Source organism: Rhineura floridana, chromosome 5, assembly GCF_030035675.1.
Source record: "Rhineura floridana isolate rRhiFlo1 chromosome 5, rRhiFlo1.hap2, whole genome shotgun sequence".
In the NCBI taxonomy this organism is placed as follows: Eukaryota; Metazoa; Chordata; class Lepidosauria; order Squamata; family Rhineuridae; genus Rhineura; species Rhineura floridana.
In genome coordinates this window covers 51,781,234-51,805,400 of record NC_084484.1, presented here as the reverse complement: position 1 = coordinate 51,805,400, position 24,167 = coordinate 51,781,234, and the positions used below count along the sequence as shown (strand labels likewise).

The 24,167-nt window shown below is 41.6% G+C and overlaps 1 protein-coding gene across 5 annotated transcripts in view; it reads right to left on the bottom strand.

The window, feature by feature from the left end:
• Positions 1–24,167, bottom strand: part of CUL4A (cullin 4A) — a 58,113-nt gene that overhangs the window by 19,446 nt on the left and 14,500 nt on the right. For all 5 annotated transcript variants that reach the window (XM_061626682.1, XM_061626683.1, XM_061626684.1 and 2 more), the window contains 6 exons: positions 21,705–21,794; positions 20,537–20,619; positions 17,924–17,991; positions 10,315–10,433; positions 7,142–7,334; positions 188–292 (listed from right to left, as the gene is read on the bottom strand). In XM_061626682.1, coding sequence (XP_061482666.1) covers positions 188–292; positions 7,142–7,334; positions 10,315–10,433; positions 17,924–17,991; positions 20,537–20,619; positions 21,705–21,794 — 658 coding nt within the window. The remainder of the gene's footprint in view (positions 1–187; positions 293–7,141; positions 7,335–10,314; positions 10,434–17,923; positions 17,992–20,536; positions 20,620–21,704; positions 21,795–24,167) is intronic.

Below are 24,167 nucleotides of genomic sequence, written 5' to 3'. Positions count from 1 at the left end.
TAGAGTGGTTCTGCAGGGTTCAGATCCTCCATGTTATTTAAAATCTACATGGGATAGGTGGGGTCATCTATTGGATCATCTGGGTGGGGTCATCTATGTATCAAGCCTGTGGTATGTTGATTTAAAAATGAGCTGTGCAGAAGTCTTCGGTATACTTTACACAGATGTTTAAGAAGAAATTTCTTACCATGAATAAATCTGAATATTATCATAATCTTGTCAAGGATTCTTTCCAGCTCTTCATCTGTTGCTTCTTTATTGCCAGCTCTCAGCTTTGAGTCTACATGTTTTGCTAAAAAAATAATTAAAATAAAAAGCTTTAAAAGTAATCCTGAAATAAATCACTTGGCTTCCACATATTAGTTTAAAAGCACATAAAACTACACTAGGCACTTTATAAAAACTAGGGGGAAACCACTCCATGCCAAAAACATACAATCTAATAAAAACATGACACAAACATGAAAAGGAGGGAAAGGAAGACCCAAGTTTTTTTTAAAAAATCAGCAGTGGCAGCTTTTTTGATGCAACTCTACAAAAGTAAGCTGTTTGCATTTCATTGACTTCAGTGGGATTAATGCAAATTAAAGCAGCCTGTATACAGGACTGCAATATCTACAGGGTTTTAAAAAATTCAAATCAGCACCTGACTAAAAGCAGGAAAAATGTTAAACGTATGGGCAAAGAGTGCCAGAGATACATAAAGAATGGTGATGAAGAATGTTTTTAGGACCCACCCTATTCTGTGGTTTTAGATTGTTCTTAACTGTTTTTAATGTTGTATTTTAAAATTGTTGTGACCTGCCCTGGGACCTTTGGGTGAAAGGTGGGTAATAAATGGTTATGTTAATAATTTTTAATAATAAAAACCTTAGACAGAAGCAACAGAAGAGATAAAAAGGAAAGACACAGAATGGAATCCAGAATGGAATGTAAACAAACAGTTTGAAACTAATACAGCACACAGAAAGCCAATGAAGACAATAATGGGGAGTTATGACAACTGAGGTAAGGAAAAAAAGATGTAAGTAGCAGAATTAATCAGGAGCTTTAAAGGAAGACCAGTTAAGAAGATTGACAGGTCAGGAGCAGTAACAATAAACAGTCAGAGACACCAACTGGCAAATATGGGGAGCTGATGTGGTGGGGAGAGAGCGAGCGCAAGATGCAAGAGAGAACAGCATGGGGAAATATTAAAATATTTCTCTATCTAGTATTATGCAGCAAAATTGTGAAGCAGTATTTTCTCTTTCTGTACCTTTCTTTACTATCCAGTGGAATATGTGGGCAGCACCCAACTAAACAGTTCCACCAGCAGAAGGCCTTTCTACTGCACGATGGAAATTCCTTGCCCTCTCCTCTTTTGTATAAAGCTTCAAAATGTATATAAACCACTAGCATATGTATGGACACTGCTCAGTGGGATATATGTTAGGGAAATTATGTACATTAACATGCTACATGAATAGCCTAAACCTCTTTATTTTTTCTTATTCTGTGCTCCAGCTATTGTAATAGCCTATCTGTCAAGCCTCCATGTTGGAATGGTACTGATTTTCAATTCATCGCCTGCCCTTCGCCAACAGGTCCCAGGGCAGCATAAAACTGTTTACAGATTAATATTACAAATATTAGTTTACAGATTAAATTATTTGCTGGATCAAAGTAACCTTTGGTAGGGATTGCTACTCTGCACAACTTGGCAACGGTTCACACATAGACAGTTCAGTTTCATTTCCTCCCTTAAGAAAGATCAGCAGCAAATGTAATGCATGTTTACTAAGTTAACTTGTCTTCATTCCTTGTCTTCAACAGGTAGATAGTTTTTATATAGTTTGAGAATGTGGGCAACAATCAAAGACAAACACATACTTTTTATATAATCCTTAATTCACTGGAAATTAAGGCTAACAGGCCTTCTGTTGTTCCTTTCTGTTCATTTAAACAGCAGTTTACGTTTGCAGATTACCAGCACTCAGCAGGTTCACACAGCATGGCAATATTTCAGGGATTGCTATGTAGGTATGAGACGTTTCACTTTGTCTGAGATTTCCTGGCTGCTGTCAAAACACTCAGGAGGTTTGGTTGCATAAATTACCAGGTGTGCATTAGTGAGTTCCTCTTAGCTGGAGCTTCTCTGGCTGCTTCTGAAGCATTCAGGGGGTCACCTTACTCTGCACCTGGTATCATGGCACATTCAACAAGAGCAGCAACTGCTTATGCAGCACATACAACAAAGGCTCCTCTACAAGAGGTTTGTCGTGCAGCCACTTGGGCAAACCTGGATACATTTATCAAATACTATAAGATGGGCATTTATGCAGCTGCAGAGGCAGCAGTGGGGAGGTGAGTTCCTTAGCAGGTGCTGCTGGATCATTAAGGGGCATGTACCCACCAACACAGGTCAGCTTTGGAGCATCCCACTTGGGGGTGTCCCAGTGCCCACTGGAGAAGGAACTGTTTTACTCATGAGTAAGGTGTTTCTCTGGGGGCACCAGGACACCACTAAGGCCCACCCTGGGATGCAACATGAGGAAGAATAACACAAGAAAAATGGGGGAAGACTGAAAGGTCATAATACTCACTTGGGGGTGTCCTGGTACCCACTAGAGAAGGAACCGTTTTACTTACCAGAAAGGTGTTTCTCTGTGGGTACCAGGTAGGGTGGCCAGGTTCTTGACCTGAGACTGATCCTGTATCTTTAGAAGAAGAGAAAGTCAGCTAAGTGCAGGTGTCCTTGCAACGCTGTAATGAGAAAAACCACAAGGTGGAATTCTTTCTTCCCCCTGCACAACTTTTAAAGATACAGAAGACCTCTTGGTTGCCAGGCCCAGCCTCCAAGAGGTCTTCTGTATCTTTAAAAGTTGTGGAAGGGGGGGGGAGGGAGAATTCCACCTTGTGGTTTTTCTCATTACAACGTTGCAAGAACACCTGCACTTGGCTGACTTTCTCTTCTCCGAAAGATACAGGATCAGTCTCAGGCCAAGAACCTGGCAACCCTAGTACCACCAAGACCCACCCTGGGATGTATAAGACAGCAAATGTTATAAAGAGAATAGGTGGAGACTAAAGGGTCAGTTAGACCTAAAAGTGTGCAAGTTCTTTGTTTCGTGTTACTTATGGTTAATTTAATGTTGTCAGTGTCTCTATAAGTGTTATAAGATTATATTTTTAAGCTTGGCCAGACGGCGAACTAGCACTCCGTGGGAGGGGCTGTGATGACGGTCAGTTGGAGTGTTAACTCTTTCCTGCCTCAAGCACTAGCACAGACAGTTAATTTGCTCTCTGCTGCCATCTCCAGTTTCAGTCAAGAAATTCAGCAAGTGGAATCTTTCCATTTAAGTCCTGCTGCATTAAATCACATTAGCAGAGCCCTGATGAATGACATTTCTGCAGAACTAGCCAGTCTTTTCAAGTAGCACCTGCACAAATGCAGCAAGTTACATAATCACACCCTGCACCAGTGAATAATCAATTACCTTCCAATACACTGCAGCACGGTGTTCATTTGAGTCAGCCCAACAATGCTGTTAATGAGCAGCAGGGGCAACAAAGAACATGAAGCAGTGCTTCACCAGACCCATATGATGTGTGCAGAGGTAGAGCACTGAGGCTGATGGTACAGAGGTTTGGCAGACAAACTACTGAGACGCAACAGGATATGTATGATGATTCAGTTGTCCCCCTGAAGAAGGATATAAATGGTTCACAGGTGGAAGAGCAATCCACCTTGATGCCTTTCCATAAAGGATGGCAAATTCAACTCCTGATGTCTATGGAATTGTAAATTAACTATTTGGTCTGAATAACCCTGCTGTGTTCCCTCAATAGTCTTAGGTAGCCCTGTGGAGGGTGCGAAGTCCACCTCATCTAAAGAGCAAAGATCGGGCAGCTTTTGCTGGCTCAGTAAAACATTAGATCAGTTGGGGTTAGATATGGTATGTTCTGAATGCAGAAGAATGTAGAAAGAAGTGACAAAATGGTCTCGAATAAAACATGGCCTACACCTGTTTTTAAGGCCACAACAGCCTTGGACATAATGCACCAGGTGTGAAGTCCATCCCTTCCACTTCTCAGAGGTGTTTGCTGTTCCTGCTATAAGTCTCGAGGATGGGCTATTTCTATTCCGCCCGTCATTGGTAGCAGAAGGTGTAGATGCCCTAAACTCCCCTTGCCCAACAGGAACACTTTACATATTTCCTACTTTTCTGTTGTTGGCTCAAGTGCTGAAGAAAGTAAGGATAGAGAGGGCCAATGTCGTTCTAGTGAATGTGGAGGCTGGAACCCAGTAACTCTTCATATCCTGATGTGGAAGCGTCCAAATTGGGCCAACTGGAGAATTTCCCATTCCTTGTTACAGAACTCTTAGATTTCTACATAGATATTGCTCTCCAGATTTAAATTGTGCAACATCCATTTCCATCTGAATTCTCCTACATAGGCTAACACCACCTGCCATACTGCCAAATAAGCAGAAGCTCTTTTGATTGCATGGCAGTCAAATGAAATTTGTTACATGGAAATGCAGGGAAGGGCCTTCTCTGTAGCGGCACCCCAGATGTGGAATGCTCTCCCCTCCAATATACAGATGGCACTTACTCTGTTGAGCATTTATCACCAGCTGAAAACATACTTGCTTGCACAGGCATATGCTGAGCAGTGAAGTTTATTAGTTGGAGTTTGTTTTTATTGCTGTTCTACTGTTGCTTCGGTGTAATTGGTTTTCATCTGCCCTGTGATTTGATGTTTATTTAACTGTTGTTATGTAACTTGTTTTATAGTACCCTGACCTGGGATTGCTTGTTGATAAAGAGTAGGTTAAAACTATTCAATAATAATAAAAACAATAGAGATGATGATTATGCAGGATATGGCTAAATCACAAAATGTTCTCAATCTGCCTTGCATGCTGAAGGTCCCAAGTTCAGTCCCTGGTGACTCCAGGTAGGGCTGGGAAATGCCTCTGTCTAAAACCCTGGAGCGCTGCTGCCAGACAGAGTAGACAATACTGAGCTTGAAGGACCAATGGTCTGACTCAATATAAGGTAGCTCCCTATGTTCCCCAAGAACTCTGCATAGGATACCCAGGCTTAGGATTGTGGGGACACTGTTTCAGTGGTTCCATTTCTACTTGGAGGGCCACTTTCAGAAAGTGGGACACTGCTGCTTAGCAGAAACATTTATGCTATGAGATCCCATCTTATCTCCTTTGCTATTTAACATCTACATGAAAACTTAAGAATGGAGAGCGGCCATAGATTTGGACGTGAGTGCTATTAGTATGCTAATGATATCTAACTTTGCCTTTCTTTTTCACCTGATTCAGCTGAACAGTGCAAAGGCTAAAGCAGTGTCCAGGGTCATGGATTGGGTGAAGGGCAATAAAGAAACTCAGTCCTGATAGGGCAGAAGTCTGGTTGGTGGATGATTCATCCGAACAGTGATACGGTGTTCAGCCTGTTCTGGATGAGGTGCTTTCCACCAGCAGAGGCTTGTTTACCAGCTATCCACCAAGCCTGGCCACAGTTATCCATTCAATGGAAACTTCCACATTAGATTACTTAAATGCTTTATGCACAGGATTCTTTTGGAAGACTTTAGCTACTTTGGCTGCTCCCAGGCCACATTCACACCATACATTTATTCCACTTTAAACTGTCATGGCTTCCTCCCAAGAATCCTGGGAAGTGTAGTTTGTGAAAGGTGCTATCTTAAAACCTTTTACATGTTGGGGCCTGGATATCTATAGGACTGCCTTCTCCAACATAACCTAAACTGCATACAGAGGTAATTGCTAGAGGCATACTCCAGGTATCCCTGTGCCCTAACGTTAGGCAGGCAGCTATGGAGAGGCTTCTTAGCCAAGATGCCTTGACTTTGAAGTGTAATCCCAAGGGAGGTTCTGCTGTTGCACTCTCTTATGTTCTTTTGCCAGGCAAGTATGTTTTCATTGTCCCAGTTTTTAAAGAAATCTTGTCCGATTATAGTTATAATCTGCTGTGTTTTTTAATTGTCCTTATTGCTTATTTAGATACATTATCTTATTGTTTTAACTGCTAGTTAGCAATTCTGAGAGTATATCATCAAAGTGTAGAGTAAATAAAACTAAGAATAAAATCAGAAGTAGATCACATTTCTCCCTCAAAAAGGGAGACTAGTTAAACATTAGAACTTCCAAATTTTATTTTCCCACTTTTCTTAAGACCTGAGTCACAACATGAAAGCAGGCTTTCTACCAGTGCACATGCATCAGTGTGGATACACTTAAACTAAACACTATGGTAAAGCTATCACCACGTAAATGGACAGTTTACTGGCTGCCCAGAATGAGAGACAGCATGTGCAATGGTGTTAGAGATCCTGGGGAAAGTGTGTGCATGCCTTCTCCACCCCCCAACCAGCCAAACTCTCTCTTCCCAAAGTTTTTCCTGTAGTTATATCCACTGTTGTTGGGTACACAAACTACTGCCAAATCCAGAATTTAATCAGACTTTATAGGTCCCACTTCCAATCAATATAAAGAGGAATGCTGTGTGTGCTCCTTCCTGTGCTAGAGGACAATCGGGCTACCTCTGTGGCAGGAATAGGGAACCTGTGGTCCTCCAGATACTGACTGGGGATGATGGGAGTTGGGAGTCCAACAACATCTGGAATTAAATAGGCTCCCCATCCCTACTTTATGGGTTACTTTGGTGATCTTTGGGTGTTTGCATGTGAGCGTTTGTTTTTGCTTCTTTCTGGTCTTTACTCTGGAGAATTTAGAAAAGACCATGGTTTGGATGGCTCTATCCTCTCTCTTTCATCAGATTACCCCTGCTAAGAAGCAACACAACCCAAGTTACCTCTGCCTCTTTTTTAGCATCCTTAAATAATACTACATTGTAACTGCATTGTACTTTCCATGCAATTTTCCAAGCAAATGGTGCAGCAATCAGCAAGAATAAAAGCAAGTACAGATGCGCAGGGAGAAGAAGCAAGCATGTCTCTTAAGTATGCAGCCCACCTCCTTCTGAGAGCACCCACACAAGCAAATATTTTCATGGAATAGATATTGTACTGCTGCGTTATGGTTATGTTTAGCAACTTAACCCTATGGACTATGAGGTTTATAAATAATATTTTTGCAGAAAAATATTTATACCTATCAGTTCTGCTGGTTTATTTGGTCTCTTGTTGATAAATGTTTCAAAAGATTCTTTCATCAAGTTTATACATTTCTCATTTTTCTGAAAACACACTTCTATGATATGATCCACTTTTTCCTTAAAATCTAGCAGATCTTGCACCATATCCTTGTCTTTTTCAGGATTTACCACTATTGTTGTCCCAAAGTTCTGCAAAACAAATACTTTTGATAGTCAAACATGTCAGTAGTACTTACCTCTTTTATCTCCTAATATTCCCCACTCTCAGAGAATTTCAGTAATAAAAATCAGTTAATCACAGTTGCTTTAATGCAACTAAAACATTAAAAATATTCAAACATGATGAACTGCATTTTATTTTAAAAGAAAATTAAACACTGAAATGGATTTAGAGCAACTAACAAGTGCTTTTCTACCAAGTGATGCAAAATAAATTGACACAGAACATGTATTATGGATGATTTAGACACAATGCAAAACTATCATTTAGTATTGCCTTCTCTCAAGGTTGTTTGAACTCAAACAAACTGTGCTTAATCTTACTAAGGTTAGCAAAAACAAGCTAACTTTATGAAGCTTGAGCCATCTGATCTGGCCACGGTGACACATGCCTTAGTTACATCCCGTTTAGATTACTGTAACGTGCTCTATGTGGGGCTGCCTCTGAAGACTGCTCGGAAACTTCAGCTGGTACAACGTGCTGCAGCCAGAATGTTAACTGGGGCTGATTACAGGGACCATACTACTCCCCTGTTAAAAAAGCTCCACTGGTTGCTAGTCTGTTTCCGGACACAATTCAAAGTGCTCGTGATGACCTATAAAGCCCTATACGGCTTAGGTCCAGGCTATTTTTCAGACCGTATCTCCCTGTATGAGCCTGCCCGGGCCCTGAGATCCTCAGGAGAGGCCCTTCTCTCAATACTCACATCTTCTCAAGCACGACTAGTGGGGACGCGTGAGAGGGCCTTCTCGGTGGCTGCCCCTAGGCTTTGGAATTCCCTTCCTAGGGAGGTAAGAATGACCCCCTCCTTGCAGTCCTTCTGCCGACAAGCAAAGACCTTCTTATTCCAACAAGCCTTTGGAATTGAAGGCTGTTAAGGATAGGGCGTGAAGGGTGCTGCATTGCTAATGTCTATTATATTATTTTTAAACTAGTTTGAACTCTTTTAGCTATATGTGTGTATGGTTTTAATATTGGAAATAGTTTAATCTTATTTTAATGTAGACTTTGTATGTTTTTAATTATACGTATTTTTATCTGGAAGCCGCTGTGAGTTCCAGTTTTGGAAAAATGGCGGGGTATAAATAAAGACAATAATAATAATAATAATAATAATAATAATAATAATAATAATAATAATAATAATAAGCTGGCTTGTTTCCACTAACCACAGCTAAGATTAATCATCATTGAGAGGTTCAGATAACCTGCTAAACCAAGGTTAATCTAACATGGAAACTGAAGTATCTGATTGCCTTCTTATGGCCACACTTTACATCTGAATGCAGCCATGGATAAATCATTAAATAAATAATCTGAATAGGAAAAATATGTTTGGAGGACTTCCAAACATATAACTTCTCTATTGCAATTAAAGGGAAGGAGCTCAACCAAGGCATTCCACTCCCCCTCCCGCACTTTCCTTCCCCCCCCCCACACACACACACTCAACATTCGTGGCTACTGTGCATACTGAATTCTCATTGTACAGGTTTTGGGGTGAGGTGGGGGTGGCAATATTCCCCTAAGTTTTTTTAAAAATAGTTTTTTGTAATTCTGCAAACCTTTGAGTTCCCTTGAGCATGCTGACACCTCCCTCTTGTTCTCCATTGCCCCATTTTACCTTCATTCCTATCACCAGTGGCAATCATCACCAGAGTTTGCTATTAGAAGGAGTGATAGGAATTAACATTATATTGGACAAAGATGGCCTTGGTTACATTGTCCTCACGCTTACTGCATCACAAATGTCTAATCTTACACTTCTGACTACTCTTGTCATTTTTTAAAAGTCTATTTTTATTTAATGCTAAAATATTACAGTTTAAAGGTTATGATATCAATGTAATTAGGAGAGGGAAAAACACCTCATCCCACCCCTTTGAATTTTTCTTTTCCCCAAATAATCTCTACATTAAGCTGAGGGCAAAAATTTAGGAGTAATGGATTGTCAGTTTAAGTCCTCCATAACTAATGAACCACTTCTCACCCTAACAATTCTTCGGGTCTTCTGCTATCAGCACCTCTTGTGATTCCAGCCACCAAACGGGAAACATATCTCAAGTAGATCCAACCCTTTTTTTTTTGCTTGCCAGAGTTAATTTAGGTCTACAGCTTAGTTTAGGTCATCCTCAGGAAGATCTTCTCTAGGAAGCTGAGCCACATTCCAAACATCTGATATACAATTTCTAAAACAAAGATTACACTTAACTCTTAGATAGGAAGTTTGCTGCCTCCACTATTAGAGGCTGTATGCTTCTGAATACCAGTTGCTGGAAACCGCAGGAGGGGAGAGTGCTATTCTATTGCACTCAGGTTCCGCTTGTGGGCTTCCCACAGGCATCTGGTTGGCCACTGTGAGAACAGGATGTTGGACTAGATGGACCACTGGCCTGATCCAGCAGGCTCTTCTTACACTCCTTAACTACTGCCATGGTTCTTTTATATTTCCTACCAATATGTAAATGCAAACTTTCTGAGGCTGGATTACATGCAATAATAGTGCTTCTAGAACTATTTCTAGAACTCAAACTGTTTCTTTCCTGAAAGGCTTACATGAATAAAACTCAGGCGGCTTGCTGTGGATATTGCAAAATACAGTAACAACGTTTCAAAGAACAAAATTATTATTTTGTCACACTGGGGTAAGATTGTTTTTCACATGTTAAGTACAAAGCTATTCTCCTTTGCCATGATTGTTGCTGAACAGCAGAGAAAATGAACTGGGCAAAGTTTATGCTTTCTTAAGGACTTAAAACTATACAGACAGTGGCCCCGTTTTCAATATATATTCAGTATTTGACCAATTTTATTTGAGAAAAAAGGGCTTTATTATGATTTTTTTTCAAATTTTAAGTTACTTGGAATCTAGATCCATCAGTTAAAATTTTCATTTTCGACCAATTTTAAAAAATCCTCTACAACAAAACTGCACATGTTTTTAAATACCTTGATGTATTCACTCCAGTGTTGCAGAAGGAGCTGTTGCCCACTTTTTACACGGCTGAAAAGCTGGCACATCTGGGTGAGATCTGCTATTCTGTTTTCATCAAGCAGATTATCAAATCCTTAAAATAAGAGAAATAAACACATTAAAAGAGGTGGTATTATTAGAAAACAGAACAGAAGCTACTGTGAGTTTAACCTGACAGAATCTAGACATTATGGTTGTTGTAATCAAGTAAGCTTTAGCTATTTCTGTGATCCAAATGGATGGTCTGCTAGATTCTCTGTCATCATGTAGTCTCACCCATTTGAGGATAGAAAAATAAACCTTACAAAAACAGATTCTTCTACTTGCTCTGCACACTAGACTGTTGTTCACACTGTGCTCCTGGATCAAATGAGTCCAAAAGAGTATGAAAACCAGTACATGCAAGACTTACTGCTTTATTTTATTTTAGTGTAAGCTATGGAGTGGGAAAAGTGGAACTCAAATTGTAAATATAGAGGTATATGTTATTTCTAAGAATTTGTTCAAGAAACTCTGACAGACTACACTACAGAAAGGATGGCTTACTGATATGTATGCCAGTGTGTTTCCTATAGCATCAACAAGTCTAAAAGTGAAACCTCTCTGCAAACAGGCAAGAAAACTTTAATACAGAACAGGTCCTAGATATGCAGATGGCCAGTTAAAATAATGTAAACCAGAGTGTACTGCTGAAAAGGGTAGCAAAGAACAAGAAAGAAGCAGATACATTCTCTGTCAAACAGCACAATTCTATACAGAAGTGAGCCCTACAGATTTCAAGGAAGCTTATTTCCACATAAGTGGGTATGGGATTGCAGCCTCAGCCAAAGTATGTGTATCTGAAATAAATGCATATTCTTTTCCTGCCTCCCCCATCTCCCTTTCCCTCTTCCTCCATTTCCCTTGTGTGTCTGTTCTTAGAAAGCTACTTTGCTTAGGGATCTGTCAAATTTGTTCTTTGTAAAGCACCATGCATGTGGATGACATTATATAAATAAACAATGAAAGTTTTTTAAAAATAGTTATTTTAACAGAATATCAAGCACAAAAAAGAAATATGATCAGACGTTTTGTGCAAAGAACTACAAATCCTGGAAAAAGGATACAGTACCATTGCTATTCTACATTTAGTTAATTACAACAGTTCTTCAAATAGCAGAGGGTGATTTTGATAGGAAAAATAGCCAAGTTAAGATCCTTGTCCACACTCACTCTACTTTCACTCCAGGTTGCAGCCTTCTGTAACTATCTTTCATTGCAACACACACACAAAGAGTTACTGTCTATACTTTTTTTACCTATTCAAAATTGAACAGATTTGTTATCTCTGTTGTTGCTTGATCTGCTGGTTCTGTACTCACTTTTAGTCCCTCTACCCCATGAGCCTGTAAACCCTATCAATACATCGTTTTCCAGATTAAACAAATTTTCAAGTGAATGAGGACTTTGGTCTTTACCTGAAATACTATAAATTCCTCCTGGATGATAGTCCATCAAGTGAGTATTGATCACCACCTAATGTCTAGAGCAGCCTTTCCCAACCAGTGTGCTGCCAGATGTTGTTGGACCACAACTCCCATCAGCCTCAGCCAGCATTGCCAATGGTCAAGAAAGATGGGAATTGTGGTCCAACAACATCTGGAGGCACACTGGTTGGGAAAGGCTGGTCTAGAGGAAGAAACTGCAGCAAGATTGTGGGGATGTAGGTTGCCCTGGTCACATGACCTCCCTAGTCCTTTCATGACAAGTCGGAGAAGGAGAGATCTGGAAAAATGATAACCTTAAACACAAGTTAAAGACCTACTCCCCCATGTGATGTAAGAAAAAACACAGAGATTGTAGTAAAGCCAATCAACTGTATTCAAAACAACTGCAAGAAGCCATCACAGAGGCATGAGTGTACCACAAACTGTACTCAGAAGGCTGCATAATTATCTTTATGCTGCATGCTGTAGTGTGTAAGTGCACCAGGCCCCAGCCAACACTTTCATAAATAACATAGCACCCCAACGAAAACAGAATAACTACAGTAACAGATGACAATTAAACTGAGTCACCACAAAGAAAAGGGTGGGCCTTGATGGACTATAATCCAGGATAAATTTATTTTAGGTAAGGACCAAAGTCCTCTTCTCCCTGGATGATAGTCCATCAAGTGGGTGTACCCAAGCAGTACCTTAGAAAAGAAAAAGGGGGGGTCTTTGTGCATTGACTAAATTAATGCATAACCACATGTGGCAGGACATGTCAGCCAAAAGCAGCTTCGGCTGAGGCAAAAGTGCCCATTTTATAATGAAGTATGAATATGTAAGGCAAAGCCAAAATGGCAGCCCTGCAAATCTCTACTAAAGGAGCATTAACAGAAAAAACAGCATTAGTTGCTGAGGACCTCATAGAATGAGCGGTAACATTCTGCAGTATAAGTAAGTGCATGCTTTCATATGCTAGTTTAATGCAGGTCCGCAACCAACAGGCCAACATAGAATGTTAAACTTTTTCCTCCAGGGAGCCTGGAAAAAAAGATATGAAAAGAGAATCAGTGAGTCAGAAGTCCCTTGTAGAGTTGATGTACACCTTTAAGGCCCTTCTAACATCAAGAGAATGCCATGCCTTTTCCTGTCAGTCAGATTCCTGCAGAAAGTGGGAAGCACTATCTCCTGTTGCCAATGAAAAAGAGAGTTCTGAACACTCCTGCCTCAGCTGACTCAGCATGCAAGCTATCATCACCATAGGAGGAAAGGCATAGAGGAGACCCGGAGGCTAGGTGACTGACAGGGCATCCACTGCCTCCATGCATACAGTTGGGTAACATGCTATGAAACAAGGAACTAGATGATTGAGAACAGAAGTGAAGAGGTGAACGATGAGCCCACCAAACCATGCCTAGATCTGAGTGAACACCTCAGGATGAAGCTTTCATTTCCCCGTCAGTATGCTTTGTCAACTCAGCCAGTCCACAGTGACATTTAAATCCCTGATGTGCTATGCCACCACTGAGTCCAACTGAATTTCTGCCCATGAAAAGAGCAAGGTGGACTTGTCCTATAGGCTGTGCAAATAAGTCCTGCTCCAATGGTTGATGTGAGCTTTCGCAGAGAGGTTGTCTATGTGGAACAGAATGTGCCAGAGCCTGAACAGAGGATCATAATGCTGAATGGCTAACATGGCCGCCCAGAGTTCCAGCCAGTTGATGCTGCGGCGTAACTCCATTGACCCTGGACAAATGGCGAACAGCAATGTGCACCTCACTCCAAGACACTGGCATCCATGGTGATGCCTGTACAAGGAGGGTCTTGGAAGACCCCTCTGAAGACTGACAGCAACTATCCACCACCTGAAGCATGATGTGATGCCTCGACCACAGAATGTCTCACTGAAAAGGTAGAAGGAACCACTGCAGCATCTGAGTGTGGTGGCAAGCCCATGGAATTATCTGGATTGCTGAAATTAGTTGTCCCAGGGCCTGAGCTAGGAGGAACATGAGGTCCGCTGTAGCCAATTTGAGAAAGATCTTGGCCACCTCCCGCAGCTTCTGCACACGCTTTGGTGATAGCAACAGTAGGCCCCCTCATGTGTCCATGACCACTCTCAGATGCTGAAGCTGCTGCAAAGGGATCAGATGACTCTTCAGCCCGTTCATCAGGAAACTGTGGGATTCCAGGATCTGAAGGGTGAAGTGGATGTGAATTAAGAGATCGTCCAGATAGGGGTAGAGCTGGACACCCCAGAGGCAAAGATAAGCCACCAAGACAAGCAAAGCCTTTGTGAAGACTCCAGGGATGGACAAAAGTCCAAAAGGCATTGCTCCATACTGGTAGTGTTGGCCCTTGTGAGTGAAGCAAAGGTACTTTTCATGTCATGGATGAATTGGGATATGCAAATAGGCCTCCTTGAGGTCTGTCGATGCAAGGAAATCCAGATGATGAAGACCCTCCCTGATAGAAGACCATGACTCCATCCTGAACTTGATAGCAAATGAACTGGTTCAGGAACTTCAGGTCTAAGATAGCCCCCCATGATTTGTTGCACTTGGGCACTACAAAGAAAATGGAGTGGACACCTGAGAACCATTCATCTGGTGGTATCTCCTCAATGGCCTGAATGAGAAGCAGATGCTGAATAGTCTCCTCCATTGCCTGTTGCTTCTGGGACAACCAGAAATGGGGGATGGAAGGAAATGGTTGGGTGGAAAGCTCTCCAAATCTATTTTGGAGCATTCCTTGACAGCTTCCAGAACCCACTGTTCTGTGGTGATATGAACCCAGTTCTGAGCAAACAGGAAGAGGCGTCCCTCTACTGGTGGACCATTGACATCAGCACTGCCATGACTGTTGCTGGGGCCTGCCTCCCTTAGGCCCCGAGGAGGCTGGAAGAAACTTCTCCCCCAGTAGGGCATGACAATGTCTGGGGTATCAGCTTTGGTTCTAGGATGACTGTCCAGATCTGTAGTCTTGCCCCCTTCCTGGAATGTGGTTTGACTGAAAGGACTGAAACAACTGGTAGGGGGTATATCGACAAAATGAATGTTGCTCATTGAATTGCACATCTGCCTCTTTGGGGAGGAGTGAACAAGACACCAGTATGGAAATGGGCCTATCCATCCCTGGAACCACGCTGGTGTCTCATTTACTCCTCCCCAAAGAGGCAGATGTGTAATTCAAAGATGCCTCAGAGCGTTGGCTCAACTTTGCTGTTCAGAAATCCCATGAGACAGCAGCCTTGGCCATTTGGCCGACCTGCACGGCTTCCATCTTTTCTAGGGTGTCACTGGTCTGGTTGTCTGAACTGCTAAATTCTCCACCACAAGACTCTGACAGGATCTGCAAATCGCTTCTTAAGCTGCACAAAGCGGCTGCCTTCATTCCAGATGCGATCCTGGATGCAGTTCAATTCTCTGCTTGGTCTATCCCTGCCAAGATTGTTGCCAGACATACGCCCATTGGATAAGGCTCCAGGAAGTAGGAACAATTTACAAGAACAGGAGGCCACTCAGATCATAGAGGAACATCCCACTCCATTTGTACGCCTGCCATGGGAATGGTCACAACCATAGACTTAGGCACTTTCAAGACAGCCGCCCCTCTTGATGATGTGGGAGGTGGTTCTGAAGGTAGGGAGCTTAGGTCCAATGCAGCCAGAGACATACTGGAGAGGCAAGTAATGTTCAGCATGAAACAAGTGATGAGAGGCATCCTACATCTCTGAGCCCCCAGTCCACTCATCATCATTGCATTGCAGATCCAGAAAAGCATTCAGATCTCTAACTGGATATAGATGCCCCATAGATGTAGCAAAGGGGTCGAAGGAGGAAGCATCCTCCTCAGATGAATGGTGTGCAAAGTCTCTGGGCCATCATCTGCGTGAGACCTGAGACACTCCTGAAGACCTTAACTTGGACCGCAAAGGCCGTTGCTGGCTAGCCTGACCAGAAACAGTTGCTATGCTGGAGGCAGGGATCAGGAGTTCAGAAGAAAGAGCCCCTATCTGCACCTCACGGATGTGAGCCAAAGCCTCAGGGATTAATTGAAGAAGTTGTGCTGGCATAGAGGCGGGTAGCATGCGCTTGTGGTTTGCAAAGCCCTCAAAATCCTCCTCAACTGAATAAGTGCGGAGTCAAACAAGTTGGTGAGTTTGGGATCTGCCATGGTCTCCTCATCTGACAATGGTTTATTAATATATCCCCTGCTGCCATAGGGAACATAGCAGAAGGGAGCCCATGGCAACACTTTGGGAGGCTTAGGAGTCTTTGGCAGTGTGGCCAGGAGCCAAAATGAGCTTCTCCATGGGGTACTCTGTTGCTAATAACAGCACTGCAAGTGGGCTAATGGCCTTACTGTTTTGCACTGCAGCCATTGTGGAGTTGGTGGGCACTAAAATGGCAGATGGGAGCTTTTTGTGGAAGAGGATGCTAACTCCACAATGGCATCGGTGGGAGCAGCAGAAATGACCAGCCATTTGACTGAGTGGACCACTGCTAGCAAGGGAGAGGCTGCCCGATGCTTTGACTTTTTAAGCACTTTCCATGGAGACGGGTCAGTGTCCACTGCGATGACCAGAGCCTATTTTGATATGGGGAAGGGCTGCTGAAGCATGGGGGCTGTGCTGGGTAAGCTGGGAGACTGTACCTCCTCCATCTGTGCTATTGTCATATCGGACCGATCACCTTCCAACAGAAGTTTAGCTGTTGCCATAATCCTCAACTCACACACGCACCTTTCCGGGGTGTGGAGGAGTTCAGGTGAAAAGAAGCTGAGGAGGTGCTGAGATGATCCCCTACCCAGTACAGCGTAGCGGCAGATTGTAATTTGGCCCCAAAGAACAAACCTCTCTCCTGCCCCAAGAAGCCCCAATGAGGGGGGAAGGAAAGACAAAAGAAGGGGAGAGTGACAGACTTTTTTTTTTTTTAAAACAGAAGAGTATGGAAGAAAAGATTCACCAACACGGGGGACAAAACACACACAAGAAAAAGATGGAATAAGGCCAAGACCAAGACATTGGTGTGGAGCAAGAAGCAAAGCAACCGCCTAGGATGAGGAGACAGGAAAAGACTGGGGAGGTCATGTGACTGGGGTGATCTACTACCCCATGATTTTGCTGCAATTCCTGCCTCTGGACCCTAGGTGCTGATCAATACCCACTTGATGGACTATCATCCAGGGAGATCCATATTTTACAGACCAAGCAAAAGTTTATATGAATGTGATGTAGCATTCCTGGTGGTGAGTGCCTTCACCCACCTCTTTCCAGTCGCTACCATTTTATAGGAACTGATTACACTATGTAACAGGGCACCTCCCACCCCCAAAGTTTCAGGTTTTTCTCAACCAAAAGCTTGCTCTGATGTAATAGTGGTTGTTTGATGTTGGAATGTTGTTTCAGACAGGCAATACACAGTCCCTACATAAGTCAGATTTTAGAGTTTCTACTATGCTGTTGCTTATTTTTAATGCTCTGGTTACTTTCTTCACAAAAATCAGTTTTTGAGAATGGAAAAGTAGTAAATACGTCCATAAAGTTAAGAAATGTAGCCCTTGCTTTATTTTAAAAAAATGGAATACTCAGATAATAGTTTGTTAGCTCATGCCTTCTCCCCCCACCAGACCTTAAAAGGGATTTAGTTGAAAGATCTGCAATATTTGTAACAGCTTGTCCTAATGAAACAATGAGCCCCTCTGATTTTCTTACAAGTTCAAATGTTTCAGAGGAGTAGTTAGATTTTACTTCATGGAAAAACCCAAGCCTGTTACTGCTACAGAACCAACAAAGAGTTTTATCAGTTACAGAGGTATGTAACAAAATAAGCAGTTTTCAGAGCACTCCTGGCAATTTCTTCACATGCAATGCTTGCCAGTTTTATGAATAACTTTTATAGCTCTGAAAAGGGTTTGTTTACATTATTTGTAGCCAGTTGCATGTGGAGATATTTACTGATCATCATATTTTAAGAACAGCATAAATTATTTTTCCAGTTGTTTGTTACAACGGTTTTTCCCAGGCCAAAGAGGCAGCTGTACAATCTGTGTTCAATTTCCCATAAAATGTGACCAGATTATGCAGCTAAAAAAACTAATTAGAAAAAAGTACCTTTTTGCAAAACAGCTGATAAGTGCTCTCCTAAAAGCTGCCTCTCCACACAAGCAATGAGTGGCTTCCTGTTTAAGGCAAGAAAAAAAACCTATGAATGCCTGTACAGCTTAGGAGGAAGAGTCTTCCGAAGGTGTGCAGGTTTATACCCTCAGCTGCATATCCAAGAGGGAAAAATACACTACAATTTTAGATAGGATACAGATCTTAGGTTTGTCACCTCTATCTGAAATGAAACATATAGAGTAATGATATAGCAGAACTAAAGTATTCAGGAAACAACCCAGTCATGACTGATGTGGAATCACTGTTCATTTTAATGGGAATTATTCACTAATCAAGAGGAAAAACTTTTAACATATAAGAAGGCACCTACTGTTATGTACTAATCCTAAAGCCATGTAGACCTATAGAGATATCTTACATGTCCACACTGAAAGTGTGTGCACGTATAAAAATAAAGATTAACTGACCATAGGCTGTAGGGAAGCAAGTGGGTTCCTGCCACACCAAGGGTTTGCTCCTACATTCTGCCCTTACACTACATGAGTACTGCTTTTTTAAAAAACCAACTCTCCTTGCCTGTAGGCAGTAGCAGCCAGTGGGCCTGCACAGCGTTGCTCTCCTGGCTTCCCAACACCACAGATTGCAGACGCTTACTAAAAGGGAGAGTGGTGAAGCACAGGGAGCTCAGAGGACTGGTGGACCCAATCCGACACTGCTGGTGCCACACTTCACACTGCACTCATGCTACCTCACCAGCTGCTACTGCCTGTGGGTGGCCCAAATTTGCTGCCCTACTGGTTAGCATGGGACTCTGCTTTACCACTAAAGGGAACAAACTGAGAACTGCAACAAGCTGTAAAAATTTTACAGTGTATCTCCAGCTGGAATATAGTCTATGCTCCCAACAGGAGGACTCCAGCTAGCCTGGAAGAGGAGCCTTGGATAGTGCTATTTGAGGGGAGGGCAAGTTTAAGAATGGGATGAGGGAAAAATAAATCTTTTTCTGTTCCATGCTCCTGAAACTTTTCCCTTCTGTGCTACATGGTATTAAATGACTAAAGTCCAGGGCTGCCCGTCTGGAACCTGAATACATTATTGTTATGAAGCAATGGAAGTTTCTAGACAATCCTGCTCCCTGACTCAAGGATGGAAGAGATCTTAGCAGCTTAAACAGGCTAATCCCCCAACCTTTTTCTTCCAGCCGACACCTTCAACATCCACAGGTTCTGGAAGCCACTGAGCAAAGGTAGTAGCTGTGTTTTCTTATTTTTTTCTTTTTATATTAAATTTACAAACTAATATACTTCTGCATATTTCTCAAGCATGCAGAAGCCACAACCTTTCACTGCCAAATTGAGTGTGACCAGACCACCACATTCAGTATTAGAAGAAATGATATACTAAACTCGTTTTAAGTAAGGAGAATTCATTAATAGATATCTTGGGAAAAGTCATAAAGAATGTAAGAAGAATCCTGCTGGATGAAGCCAAAGACCCATCTACCCTAGTATCCTTTCCTCACAGTGAACAACCAGATGTCTATGGGAAGCCCACCAGCAGGACAAGAGTGCAACAGCACTCTCCCTACTTGTGATTCTTAATACCTGGTGTTCAGAGGCATACCAACACCAATACCGGAGGGAGCACAGACCTATCCTCTTCCGAGCTACGTCCTCCTTCCTCAAAAAAGCGGAAGAATACTCTCTCCCAAAGGCCTTGTCCACCAATCTCTCTGCTTCTCCAGATCAGCCACCTTGGTCTCATGGGAACAAACTTGTTCCCTGAGGGCCAACAGCTCAGTGCACTGAGCACACAGCCAAATTCCTGTCCAACAGGCAGACAGTTGTACACATGACATTCTGTACAATACGGTGGATAGCTCCTACACCCCTACAGGCTTTGTACCTGAATACTTATTGTTAATTGAGTAGTTTACTGTGGAACTTGAGGTTTTTTTAGTCAAAAGGAGGGGAGAGAGAATACTACCCTGCTACCAAACAGCTGTCTAACTTGCTTGTTACCTTGATGCTTTGTCACTGGTTCTGAGGGCCCCTCTCTTGCTCATAGAATGGGCTCCCTCACTAGGCTATCCTAAATTTATTGCCTGATTAACTGAAGCCTTCCGTATAACATGGCAGAAACTGGCATTTTTGCAAAATAAAATGTTAGGTCCATCTCGTGCAATACTGTCTATACTGACTGGCAGAGGCTCTCCAAAATTTTAGACAGAGTTCTCTCTCAGCCTTCTTGGAGATGCCAGGGATTAAACCTGGAACCTTCTGCATGCAAAACAGATGCTCTACTTCTGAGCTATGGCCTTTCCCCAATGACTATCTGTAACAATGGCATATGTTACTGTTAGAGTTAGTTATTCATGCACAGATATTCTAAATTGAGCATTACACAATAGATGTATTTCTTAAATTCTGAGCATTGTTAACCTTTCCCAAGTGTCTTTTCTGGATCATAATGTAAATGTAGTTTCAAATATAAATTTTTAAAAGGTGGCATCACTACCCTTTTAGATACAAAGGATATTGTACAGTTTCCACATATTAAAACAAACAGGAACCTTGAACTAAAGAAAAATATATAAGAGATACTCACTGTGTACTGTAATCTAAATATGTTACCACTCTATCTGTTTCTTCTTCTAATCGTTTGTTAACATGATGAAGATATTCTGGGACCTAAAAAATGTAAAAATAGGTATTTGGAAAGGAATTTTGTCCTCCAAAAAGACAAGCAGAATCTAAAGGCTACTAAATAGTAGAACATGCACCATGCACTCATCTGATCTTACCTCATGTAATCTTACAGATAACAGGCATTGATGGCTCTGCTCATTTACTTACAGTAATTCTTACCCCACCTTTCGGTCGCAATGGACCTCCAAGGCAGTCAACAACAACAAGAAAAAGTAAAGCTGTTGAATTGCTATTAATTATGATTTTAGACTTTTTCTATGAACCAAAAACAATACTGTAGGAGGGGAGCTCAATATACACAGAAATCTGACTTGCCAGGTAATCACCGGGGGGGAGAGAGATCGAGAATTAAGGACAGCCATTAAGATTTTTACAGCAGGGGGGATGTTCCAAATGTACCCACACTGCCTTCAATCCAGGCACATCTTCATCGCCAGGGGTGGGTTCTGGAAAAAAAAAATCTTGCAAATTTGCAGTAGAAGCTGGTTGTGCGCAGCACTGGTGAGCTGGCATCTATGATGTCATCAAGAATCCTCTCTCTGGAAAGGTTTAACTTTTACCATCTCTCTGAATGCTCACGTTCATAATTACTTGAGCATCTCTTGCATGTTTTATAAATTTTGTACACTACTTCTGAATTTGGTTTATAAATATTTGTAAATAGAAATATTAATAAAGGAGTTCATTAGACTCTAAACGGGGAGGGGGAAGATTGGAAATGTTTAAGATCTAAAATGTAAGCACATGGAAACCAAATTTTTAGTTGTTTATATAATTTTTATGCAGTCTTACTGATCCTTTTGATATAATACCTCCAATATCATAAAAAAATCCCTTCGTTTTTATATGCAGCACTTATTAAATAACAAAATTATTACAAAAAGGAAAAATGCTATGTATTACTTCTCTTTGATTCATATGCATAGAGATATTTGAGCAATTCTGTGAAATGCAACTCCCATTCAACCATAAGCACTCATACTGGAGAGCAATTCCTGCTACATTTTGGTTAACAGGAGATCAGGTTCCTTTTATATTAATTCAATAAGAGCAAGTCAACTTCATACCTCTCTTTCTTGCATTAATCTTTGGCCTTCTGCAGTATATAAACAGTTTGTCTCTTCCAAAAACCTTTGTTCAAATGACTCTTTGTAAACCTATTTAAGATATTAGTTTAACATATTAGTACTTAAATTGTACAGTTAGTTGTCAATATAAGAGGAGATGTAACTTCAACAATTCTTTTTTTAAAGTACAGGTTATTTTATTATTTATTTTGTTTAGATTTTTACCTACTGTTTATGGGTAAGAAGGTCCCAGAGGAGGTTACAACAATAAAATATACAGTTATAAAACAAATAAGACAGTTACAACCATAAAACATATATAAAAATACAAAACATTTAAATGCAATTTGACATAAAACGAGTTGTGAAAGTTCCAATACAAATGTGGATTAACCTTATTCACTCTCCAAACCACCCTGTGACATAGGAAATATTTCTATTTATTCCTAGGGAACCAGTAGTATAATGGCAAATTCCGAAGTGCAGGGTTCCTTCATATTAGCCACAGCCACACGTCCTTTCTTTTGCTGCTGGGTTGAGAATGAGATCCTTGTTAATGCCTTCTCCCACAACAACAGATATCCCTAGGAGGCAATATGCATGAAAGGGGAGAATGTTAGACATTGAGAAGATTCTTCTCAATGGCGGACTCACCTCCTTTCACTCTGATTGGCTCCAATCAGCAGGAAAGGACAAGGAAGCATGTTAGAAGACTCTGCTCAGTGGCAAACACACTCCCCTTTCATGCTGATTGTCTCATAGGATGCTGAAGACATAGGGACCCTGCTCCCAAAAAAGGAAAGGGTCTAAGATCCCCCCAAGACCCTGGATGACTACACCCCTGTAGGGAACCAACAAGAATATATCATCTGAACAAGTTTTACACAATGGTTGGATTCAGCCATAACACTAAATTACAGTTTAGCGTTTTGTACCTGAGCCTTGGGCTCACACATTTCCTTTTCTCCTCTCTTTCAGTGTAGCCACAAGGAAGAAATCAAAAGCTTTCATTTCCATTTTCTACTAACTGTGGTTTGTTTTTACATCCAGATCTGTTAATCTTAAGTATGGTTTAAGAAAACAAGCCAAGATTAGAAACCACTGTTGGCAGTTGCTTTGTTTCCCTAAACCATAGGTATACTAATCAGAGTTTGTCCTGGTTTGGACATAACATGTATAATTCACACTAAAGTATGGTTTAGTGTGACATGCATGAGTAATAACAAGCCACTCGTGTGCTCCCCACTTCCCTCTCCTGCTCTCCTGTTGGGTGAAGGAGTTTATTAATTACAGTATGCCATGCCAAAACTATGGTTAATGTTATCTGTGTTTAGTTTCAAGGCAGCTTAAAAAAACCGTAATTCTGAAGTTGGTTTCTTTTAAAACAACCAGAGTTTATGTTAACTAGAATTTGTCAATTTGGACCTCATGACAAACTCCAGCTAACCAAAAGCAGAAGCAAAAAACCTTCTGAACTCCTCCAAGCTGCATGGGAACAAGTGAGAAGTTTGAGGGAGCATGTGAGCTTGGGCCTTGTTCCTGATCATGCAGATTGCGCTGAACCATAATTTAGCAGTCTTTCCCAACCTGGTGCCTTGCAGATATTGTTGGCCTACAACTACAATAAGGCCAAGCCACCATGGGCAATGGTCAGGGATGATGGGAGTTTTAGGTCAACAACATCTGGAGGGCACCAGGTTGAGAAAGGCTGGTTGTGTGTGTTACTTAGACACAGGCAATGGCAAACTGATGAACTGAGAAGAGAAGCAAAACTACGGCTCTCCTCATAGCTGTATCAGGGAGGAGGGGAGCTCACAAACCAGATGCTTGTTCATATAGGAAGGCTGGCCTCGGCCTTCCTCAGGAATAAATGGAAAGTGCGATTCTCATATGATCAGTGCTCATCTCATATAAAACTAAAAGCAATGCTTAAAGCAGCTTGCTTTGAGGTGTTAGTATAAAGAGAAAGTGGGTAAACTGCATGAAGTGCCAGTGTGTTCCCGAAAAGCCAAAGTGGTTAAGGGAAAGATTTGTAATATCTGAGAAACGTATACTTAGAACCAGAGTCAACATGATATATGGGAAGTGTGTTCATGACTTGTGTGAAGACCCCGCCTAAATGTATAACATTGCTTCCTAATATGGTAATCTTGATGCTTACATGTCAGCCTGTATAACTGTGTGTAACTTTGCCTCAGTCAGAGAGACTTTCCCTTTTTGTGTCCAGGTAACTGGCACTGGGCTCTCTCCTCTGATGGGCATCAGTATTTTCTTTTTATTGCAATAAACATCTGTCCAATCGACAGTTTCTCCTAAATTCATTGTGAAGAATTTTTCTTTGACACACTAAACAGCAGCTAAGCCTTGCACCTAAATGATTACTATGACCGCAATCCTATGCATACTTAACAAGAAGTAATCCCCCATTTCACTCAGTGGGACTGACTTCCAAGTCAACATGCG